Source organism: Nannospalax galili, unplaced genomic scaffold (genome assembly GCF_000622305.1).
Source record: "Nannospalax galili isolate Female #2095 unplaced genomic scaffold, S.galili_v1.0 scaffold399, whole genome shotgun sequence".
Lineage (NCBI taxonomy): Eukaryota > Metazoa > Chordata > Mammalia > Rodentia > Spalacidae > Nannospalax > Nannospalax galili.
Window position 1 is genome coordinate 5659083 of NW_008345053.1, and position 10136 is coordinate 5669218.

At 49.7% G+C, this 10136-nt stretch overlaps 1 protein-coding gene across 1 annotated transcript in view; it reads left to right on the forward strand.

The window, feature by feature from the left end:
- Window positions 1-6549: 6549 nt before the first annotated feature.
- The window catches only part of Pfkp (phosphofructokinase, platelet), a gene marked incomplete at its 3' end in the record, with an annotated part of 53815 nt that continues 50228 nt past the window's right edge, over window positions 6550-10136 (forward strand). Inside the window, 1 exon segment of the mRNA XM_017800187.2 lies at window positions 6550-6747. Coding sequence (XP_017655676.1) covers window positions 6639-6747 — 109 coding nt within the window.

Genomic DNA, 10136 nt, shown 5'->3' on the forward strand with positions numbered 1-10136 from the left:
CTGCGCGAGTGCGCTGTCCTGTGCACCCAGCCCCAACCCTATGGTATTCCCCCCCCCCCCCTCCCCCCCCCCTACTTGCCCCTTTCCTCTTCACAAAATCTTGCCCCTCTGCTTTCAAGGCTTTTTTTTTTTTTTAATTTTATTTATTTTTATTTTTTTGTGTAGGAGTGTATTGTCTGCATGTGTGTAAGTGCACCCATGCCTGTGGAGGTCAGAAGAGGGTTTCAGATTCCTTGGAACTGGAGTTACAGTTGTTAGCCACCATGTGGGTTCTAGGAACTGAACCTGGGTCCTCTGCAAGAGCAGCCAGTGCTTAAGAGTCATCTGAGTCACCTCTGCAGCCCCTCGAGTCTAATTCTTTTTTTAATTCCAAAATGGTTTCTTTTTTCTAACTGGGAAATATGTATGCAACTTACTTTCCAATAAAGATAACCCTCTTCATTTTCTAAGTAACATCAAAAATGACCAAAATGCCAAAATGGTAGATGTTCCTGAAAGAGAAATTTTATTTTTCCCACTTTAACACCATGATTATTATTGTTTTCTTGTTTCACTAGGTGTTGGACGATGAGGAAACCTCTGTTAATCAGCTCACACCTAAGTGCTAAGAAGAAAATAAAATTATTCTGTAAAAGAGGGTTTAGTACACATTATTGATGAAATAACCAAGGGAACTTAAAATTCATAGAGATCACTTAATTCACACAAATAATGTGATGTCTTGTTCTCCATTTCTTCCAATGTCTAAATATCATTTCAGAGTACCAGGGTTCTGCTTGAAAGTCATGGGAAACAGGCAACTTTTTATATAGAATTTAAAGTTAACTATTCAGAGGAAAGAATTCCGATAGAAAAATCTGAAAGGAAATGGGATGGAAGTGTGTGGGTTGAAGGATGAATTTTCTAGTCTAGCAAGAGGTTTTATTTCTTCCTAAATGTCCCCAAATCAGAGGAAGACATGGAAAGGAGAAGGGTGGGGCGGGGGGTGCACCGAGGATGGCTCTTCAGCTTGGGCTGCAGAGCCCTAAGTCCACCAGATGGTTGGAAGAGGAGGAACCCAGCAACACAGGGTAGAGGCGGAATCTGGTTCCTAGGAAGTCTGATCCACGGAGATGAGGGCAATGTTAGGAGCCAAGGAGATTCTCCTTAGCAACCACAGTCTTTTAAACTGCTTACACTGTTAATCTGTGTCTGATATGCCTGAACGAAGTCCCCTAGGGTTCAAGTGTGGAGGAGAAGGAGGTGGGGGGAAGGAGTTCTGCCTGGTCTTGGTGTTCTTGTCTTGAACATCCTGCAGTTGATTCTTTCCAAACTAAAAGGATTCCCTTTGTGGAAACAGAAACAGAGGATTCCAACACTGAACACTGATTTAGAAAGAAACTTCCCTGTAACGTTAAACATTGAAAAAAACTCTAATAATTCATAAGGAACCACTAAGTTGAAATGTGATGGAGGTATAAAGGGGGCCAGGTGTGGAGTGAATATACTATCTCTGCCCACAGTCTCTTTCCTCAGCCATGACAGCCAAAGGAACTGGGGGAAGTCATCATTTCTCCTTTCTTCAAACTTGCTCATTTGTTCATTCACTCAACAAGTGCTGATGAAGCACCCACACCCTGTAGGAGGACTCAGGGTGACAAGAGGTAAGCAAAGTCTTCTGGGTTCACAATACTTAGAGTCCAGTGGACAAACCTGCCAAAATCCAAAGTAAGCAGGTGAAGTGAAGATGTGGTGTATGTGACTTGCTGGACGGCTGGCCCTCTGGAGGAAAGCAGGAAGAGAGGAGTGTGTGTGGAAGTCAGCTTCTAAGAGTCATTGTGGAAGGCCTCGTCATAAAGGTGACCTTGAAGAAGGACCCAAAGCCAGCAGGCAGAGCATGTTAGAGGAATGTTTGAGGCAGAGGAGAGAGCAGGTGCAGAGGCTGTTGTGTGCATGACTGGACCTCAGGACAGTCAGGGGCTGGTGGGCTTACAGAAGAGTACATAGGCCGAGCAATGGCAGTGGATGGGTGAGCTGGATGCACTCCAAGTAGAGGGGGAGGCGTTTGCTCTGGGTGAACAGGTGTTGCTGGAGCACACACAGGGCCCTGAAGTTACACTAAAAATAAACTGTGTGCGTGTATATGCAGGTTCATGTATGCACAGGTTCATGTGTGTGCAAGTGCATGTGTAGAAGCAAGAAGTCAACTTCTGGGTGTCATTCTTCAGGATGCTGTTCATCTTATTTTCTTGAAACAGAGTCAGTCGCTCATTAACTTAGAACTCACCCATTCCACAAAGCTGGCTGTCCAGCAAGCCCTAGGGATCTATCTATTTCCATCTCCCCAGAGCTGAGATTACAAGCATGTGCCAGCTTTTTCTATGGGTGCTGGGGATCAAACTCAGGTCCTCATGTTTGCAAAACAAGCACTTTACTGAGTCATTTCATTAACCCCTGAGTAACATTTTAATAGGCCCACTTTGGCATCTGTATCAAGGATACGCAGCCGGAAGGTGGACACAGGCAGAGAGCACAGGTACCAGAAGAATCTATAGCTTTGTCCGGAGCAGCTGTGCAGCCCCAGATGGTAAGCAGAGATGGCGTGCAGCCCAAAGCACAGGCCACCAGGATGGTCGGACAGACTTAGATAGCAGGGCTGGACAAGTACCTTGAGACTTCAGCATTTGTGTCTTGAATAAAGACCAACAAAGGACTTCTACTGGGCCACCAGACAAAGTGAAGTGGCCTGGGTGAAAGTGGCTGATACAGTTCAGCAAGGCTCACAACAGCAAACAGTTCAGCAGAAACTGTGTGAAACCAGGTAGTTGGAACATTGCCTGCTGCAGCTGGAGTTTTGCTCTGGCAGCGAGTAGCTGTAGTGACTGTGAGGCAGAGCAGCTTCTTTGAGGTATCTGTGGATTGTTTACAGCAGCCAGGTGCAGGGAGCACAGTCCAGCTGAGCTTCCAGAAGGACTGCTTGGCTCACCATCCTGTTTAGTGCAGCCAGGTACCAGGGAAAGGTCTAAAAATGTCAGTTAGGGAAATCAGTCACCCTGGCCCCTGTCTTTCAAAAGGAAAAGTTATAAAGGCCTATGAAGTAGTATTTAACAGGGCTTTACTTAGTCAAGTACTCCTGAGGAGAGTTGGGCTGCCTTATCTGCCTCAGTGACTTCAGAGAGGAAGCCACAGACACTTACCACCCATCTTCCTTTTCACCTTGCCCTAGCCACCTCCCCAGATGGCTCTCCATGGTCCCAGTGTTTGTCCCCTGACCCTTCAGTCACCTCTAATGAGAACTGGACAAGAGGGATGACATCTCTCTACATAGGTTCCAAATGTTGTAACTTTTGGCCACAGTGCCCTCTTTTTTCTGGCTGTTGGCAGGTGCTTGTTTGAATGGAGGCCTAAAGGCAGCAAGTGGTCAATACCCATGAAAACTGACCTTCGGCCTATAAGGCACTAAATACTGAAGGGAAAAAAAGAGCAGGTGTGCTTGGAAGCAGCTCTTTCCTTCCTGAAACTCCCAGGTAACACCTCACCACAGACTTGGACAGCACCTGTTGTAGCCTCAGGGATCTTGTACCACTTGTACCCCTCCTGAATTCAAGGCCTACAGAGTCATTGTTCCTGTGATATAAATGTGTGCTGCTGAAAGCCATAACATTTAGGAATAAGTCAAAAAAACATGCAGTCTCTCCATCCTGAGTTGGATTCTTTCATAAGGCCAAGGGTATATGGGGACCTCTAAGGTTAAAATACACTTACTGAAAAAGACAAAAAGAAGCCATGGCTGTTTTTCCATCTTAGCTAATGTTATATATTAATATGTTGATCCACTGGGTCAAAATTCATCAGAATAGTGGTGGTGGAGGATCCATTTTCTACCTGAAGTACAGTTTTTCATGTAATAAAGATTCAATGTTTTTGAAAAGTATGTTCATAAACTTGACAATTCTATGTTTTGTTTAATTAATTTATTATTTATTTTATTTATTTATTTATTTTTGTCTTTTTGAGACAGGGTCTCCTTGTAGCTCCAACTGGTCTGGAACTCACTATGTAGACCAGGAGCCTGCCTCTGCCTCCTGAGTGCTGGGATTAAAGGTGGGCACCACCATGCCCAACTTCTATGTTTTGTTTTATTTTAAATTTGCAATGTCTTATTCTAAAAACACTTCTTTAGAAGAAAAAAGGCATTATTCATAAAAAGGGAGATAAAATGTCTAAATTCATTTGCATATATATATATTCACAATGTTTCTAAGCTATGTTCTCACTTATATAACCTGGACTTGTTTCTATGTCGATATAGCAGTATTTTTTTTTCTTTGATTTAGTTATTTATTTTTATGGGGCTTTTTGCTATTCTAACATTCCCCCCTCTGAAGAGGTAACCCTAAAATCTTTTAAGGATTAGATACAAGCTCCCAAATGCTTTCAACATTTTTGGCCTTTGGAACAGAGTATGTTGCTAAGAGGCCCAAGGACATTTTGACTTTTAGCCAAGAAACTGGCTACTTTTCTTTGGGGTCTTTTTACCCTAACTGCGTAGCCAGTTCCTACCTCCTATTCTTATCACACCATCCTCTGAAGAGGTTACCCAAATTGCCAATAGGGAATAGGGATGCAGACCAAACTATAGCAGTATTTTAATATTATTCCAGGATATGTTTTTGCCATAACAGTCTATGTTACACATTTGATGGTAATTAACCAATCCTCTCTCAGTTATAAAAGTATGAATTTCATCAAAACACAAAAGACATTTGGCTAAGAGTAAAATCAGGGTGCAACACATTTTCTAGAGTGTTGTCTGCTCCAGAAAGACGTGGGTGACTAAAATTCCTAGAGCATACACCCTAGGCCTTGAGCAGCAGAAACCTCTGTGAGCAGAGATACTTACAGCCTGTATGCCCCAACTCTAGACACCACTGTCACAGGAAAATCAAGGGCAACCCTATGCCATCTTCAAATTAATCACCAGGTGGTATTCTCTTCTTTACTTTTAAAATAATGCTCATGAACAACCCATTATCAATTCATTACAGCAGTTCCTCTGAGGCTTAGCATTCATTGGAGTAAGGTAGACAGCCTGGTAGTGTGTGTGTGTGTGTGTGTGTGTGTGTGTGTGTGTGTGCATTTCCTGACTGCGTTCCCAGAAGTTACACTATGGAGGAGGGAGCTGAAGAAGGCAGCAAATTGGCACATTTCTGATGAACACTGGGGTTTAGGAATTGCTCCATCAAATCTGGAAGGTAGAGATCCTTGTCCACAATGGGTTTTTGTTTTTTTTTTTCTTCTAAGTTTGTTTTGATGCTTGGAGATCTGAGTTATGACGAGGCAAAAATTCAATATGAATCTGTGTCCTCCATCTTTGCCTACAGTTGCCTTAATTATATATATGTATATATAATCTATCATCTATCTGTCTATCATCTATCAATTATCTATCATCTATCAATCTGTCTATCATCTATCTATCTATCATCTATCTGTCTATCTATCATCTATCTATCTACCTATTTATCTATCTATCATCTATCATCTATCTAACCAACACAGGAAGGAGGCTCGGATGCTGCAACCCCTCCTGGGAACGATCCCAGTGTAGCTGTTTATGTCACCTGTTTCTTATTCTGGGGATGAGTACTGAAGGGACAGCAGGACTTGCTAGACTGAGCTCTCAACGGGAGGCATGATCTCCATCACTGCACAGAAAGTGGTCAATCAATCACCCGCAGATTGGATAGGTATTTCAACATTTGTGCTTTCTAGTGGAAACGTAGGGATCTGTCGAACAAAACAAGAGCAGCGTTCGGTAGAGTGGGAACCTGCCAAGCCTTCCTCGTCTCGCCTTCTGTCCCTTTCGGATTCACCAGCCTCCAGGCCTGTCTGAAAGGGTGTCGCTAGGGGTGACGTTTCCACGTCCTTTCACACCCAGTTCCTTCTGTTCCACCCGCGACAACCTGAGAAGCCTCCTGCTACAGGGTTCCTGGAAACAAGAGCTTTGTTAATGGTTGCCCAGGAAGGGGCATTTGAGGATCTGCTCACACATCCTTCCTTCCTGATTTCAGAATAGAGGTGAAACCCGGGGACCCAGGACCTTGAACAGAAGTCTTGGGGCGCGCCACAGTTCGGAGCGCCACGCCTGGAAGAATCCTGCTGTAAGCTAGGCTCCGCGCGCCCCGACTGCCGCACCGACCGCCCCGCTCCCCCAACCGCCGTCGCCAACAGCCTCGGTGCTCGCGTGAAGTCCGCGGTCTGCAAGGGCTCCACGCCCACCTGCGGAGCTCTCCCCACCGCTGCGCTCCCACGCACTTGCAGTCCCCTACCCAGCGAAGCTTTCTCCATCCCCCACCTGCGATGGCACCCAGTCCTCCACTCCACCTCCCAGGGACCGCTGCACAGCATCCCAGGCGGCGGGAGGCGCCTCCCTGTCCTCCACGCCCATCCTGGGGCGCGCCGGGGTCCTGGGCCCGACCCGACCCGCCCTTGCGCTGAGCCCCGCCCACCACCACCACCCATTGGTGCTAGGGCCTGGCGGGGGCGGCTCCAGCTGGGTGAGGGAGGGGCAGTGGTTCAGAGGCTGGCGCTCGTGGGCCGGGTCCTCACTGCCTGCTGCACACCAGAGCGATCTGGTATTCCTCGGCCTCTTCGCCATGAATGATGACTCCTCGTCCTCCAGGGGCTCCTTGCCGAAGTACTTGGAGCATCTCTCAGGGGATGGCAAAGCCATCGGCGTCCTGACCAGCGGCGGGGATGCCCAAGGTGCGCGCCTGCCGGGTCTACTCCTGATTCCCTGGCCAGGGTGGGAGGGGAGGGAGGCAGAGGAGGGCTGCAGAAGAGGGTACCCGGTGGGGAGACGGGGAGAAACACTGCGAGAGGTGGGTCCGGGAGAGGGGAGGAAAGGTACCGAGGAGACGCGGTGGGGCAAAGGATGGATGAGAGCCCAGGCGAACCGGTGGGCCAGGGGCGGGAAGCTCTGCCTGACTGGGAACGTCAAAGGACCTGAGGAGCAATCCCGGAGGGCGCAGCCCCTTTGCCGGCTTGCGGTGCAGAGGGTGGAGGGATGTGACGATAGGATCCTTCATCCGGAAGATCAGTTTTCAATCTCCAGGTCTATTACTTGAACGAGGCAATGGAGGCGGCTAGTGTCTGAGTCATAGGATGGAGACAGGGGTCCTTTCTTAATCTTGGGTACCTCGAAAGCAGCAGCAACCGCCCCAGCTCTGAATTCCCGCTCCACCCCATCGCTCGACGAGTCGTAGGGAAAACCGAGGGGTCCCCGCTCGCTTCCTATCCACGCGCACCTCCCACGCGGCGCAGATGGCGTCCCCGCTGCTGCACTGCGGGACGCGCGGCCCGGAGTGGGGGAAGGCGCGCAGGGGCCCCTCTCGGTGTGGTTTTGGGTGTCCCGCTGGGGAGATTCTCTAGGTTTTCTCCTGCAGTCTTCCGGCTCCAGGCCCTCCCCGGCAGCCTCCCCAGGACAGGAAAGACCAGGAAGCTGGGACCTGGGACGTCACTGAGCCCTGAGCTCCGGCCCGGCTTCCCTTTCTCACCCAGTGGGGAGAGCCTGGGCTCAAGGCGGAAGGGACCGGATTCCGGAACCCTCGGATGTGATACATTAAGAGAATATTTAAAATTTGTGTGGGGGGCGGGGAGGGAGAGGGAGTGAGAGATTGAAAGACACTAACAGACATTGTATCACGCCTCCGACTCGCCATGGGTTCACTGGGGACACGTGGGGAGCTGGGGTTCCCAGATAGTGGGGTTTCCTGGTCCGCTTTAAATCCAAGATGAGAACACCATGCCTAGAAATTAGTTCCGCGCTTCCCAGGCGGATGTGCCCTGGGATCGGACTCGTTTTGTAGATGTGTTCCCTGAGCTGGGTTTTGCTTTTGGTTTTCCTTCCTTCCCTAAGCCCTAGTTGAGTGCTAAGGCCCCGATGCCCCGCAGTGTCTTGTCACGTTGTAAGTCAGCCTGGAAGGGGAGGTTTAGGGTTGGCGCCCAGAGCCCTCGCCCTCTGTCCCCCACCAGCCGGTGACCTTCCCTTCGTCCTTGAGCGGGGCGGGGCTCGCGCGGGGGCGGCAGGGTGGGGGGCTGGGGGAGGGGCCCGCCCCCCCGCGGGGGCCCACGGGTGGGGGGGCCCGGCGTTCCCCGGGGCGGCGGGGGGGGCCCCCCCCCCCCCGCCCCCCCCCCGCCCCCCCCCCGGGCTGCCCTCCGTCGTGTCGGGGGGGGGGGGGGGGCGCGGGGGGGGGGGGGGGGGGGGGGGGCGGGGCCCCCCCCCCGCCCGCCGTGGGCGCCTACGTGATGCGGGGCCCGTAGTCTCCGGTGTGCGCTGGAGTCCCTCACTCCCGCGCGCACAGTTGCAGCATCCGCGGGGATCAGCATCAGGTGCAGGACCGTGGAAGCTGCAGCCGAGCCTGAGGGGTTTCCCAGTGCCCCTCCTCCCACTCTCTTAAAGGCGCCAAGGGCAGTACAGGTCATCGTAGGCGCTCCGCCTGGCCTGCCTTCCTCCTCCGAAAGCAGGATTGTACCAATATTCTACTAAGGAGAGCCTAGCTGTAAACATTCCTCACCGAGGGCCGGTCTTTCAGAGACAAAATGTGATACAGCGCAGGGTGGGGTTGGAAAATGGAAGTGAGATAAGAGATAACATCACTGACTTACTCAAATAAATGTATGAAGATGTCCATCTCTCGGGACTGCCCGGAGGTCTTGCCCTGGGACCCCCCCCCCACCCGCATTGGCTTCCCATCAAACTGGAAGGGCAAAAGCACGTGCATCCCACCACTGAGGCCTGCTAGGGTAGAATGCCCAGCACTTTGAATCCTACTGGGGCAGAGTAGAAACTGCAACGACAGGAAGAGGAACTGGTCTCTGTAAGGCACCAGTGCTTCAAGGTCAGACCATGAAGGCTATTTTAGAATTAACACGCTGATTCTATTGGAAGAACAATATTGATGGATCATCCTTTTGAAATCCCTGTCTAGGCACTAAAATACTCGTGGCATGTTTAGCAGAAACACTTATTTTCCCTTCTCCTTCTCACGTTATGGGTCTGCCACAGGTGAGGAGTGGGGGATGGGAGCTTTAGTCTGGATGCTCTCTCCTCAGTTGAAAAGGATAACTTAGACCCAAATTGCATGAGAATGTTAAGTGTTTCTTGGTTTGTATAAGCACCAGGTTCATGGGAGATGGCTCTTAGCCTAACAGGTGGCATCCAGGATTGCTTGGCCCCTGAGTTGCCCCTGGGGAAGCCAAACAGCCAGCCGTGTGTGTGTGTGTGTGTGTGTGTGTGTGTGTGTGTGTGTGTTGGTGTTGTGTCTGGTTTTTCTTGGAATGTGTGTGAACAGTCATGTCTTGTGATACTATCTTTGGACCTGTTTGAGGGAGCTCCTGAATTTCTTTTTGAGAAATCTTCCTTTGAGACCCGCTAGGAGGACCTGAATTCTCAGTAACCGTTTTCCAAACCCCTAGATGATTCCTTGGATGGTGTTTATCCTACCCTCATCTTTTCACGTTTTTACTTTGACTTCATCAATACCCGATTTTCCCTGAAAGAGAATTTTGCTCACAGCTAGAGGTCAAGGGGAACCCATTCATGTCTTAAAATAGCAGAATTATGGTAAAATCTATGCTGAAACGACCTCTGCACTTTTTATGTGCTAGGATCTTTAAAGTTCTTAACTCTGTGCCTAAATACATGACTCCGAGGTACTGATGTCTTCATTTTGGAGATGGAGAGAGACCCATGAAGAGGTAACTTTTTGAGGCCATGAGGCTTATACCTGGTTGCAGCAAGATTTAAACCCATGCCTCAGGAAGTCTCATCTACACTCTCCACAGACCATGTTTTCATGGGGTGACAAGACTGTGCTCAAAAGTGAGTGGTGCGCAGCTTGCTCCGGAGTACAGAGGCTCTTTGCAGCTTTGGTAGGGGACAGAAGAATGCCTTTTTTTGCAGCAGTAGCAACAGTAAGGTGAGTCAAACTGTGTAACAGTTTGCTACATACAAAAGAGCAATACACTGTGGGGTGTGGTGATCCACACCTCTAACTCCAGCACCTGGAAGGCAGATGCAGGCTGATGTCAGTGAGGAGGCCAGCCTAGTGAGTTCCAGACCGCCTGGGGCTACAGGACACCCTGTCTTAAAA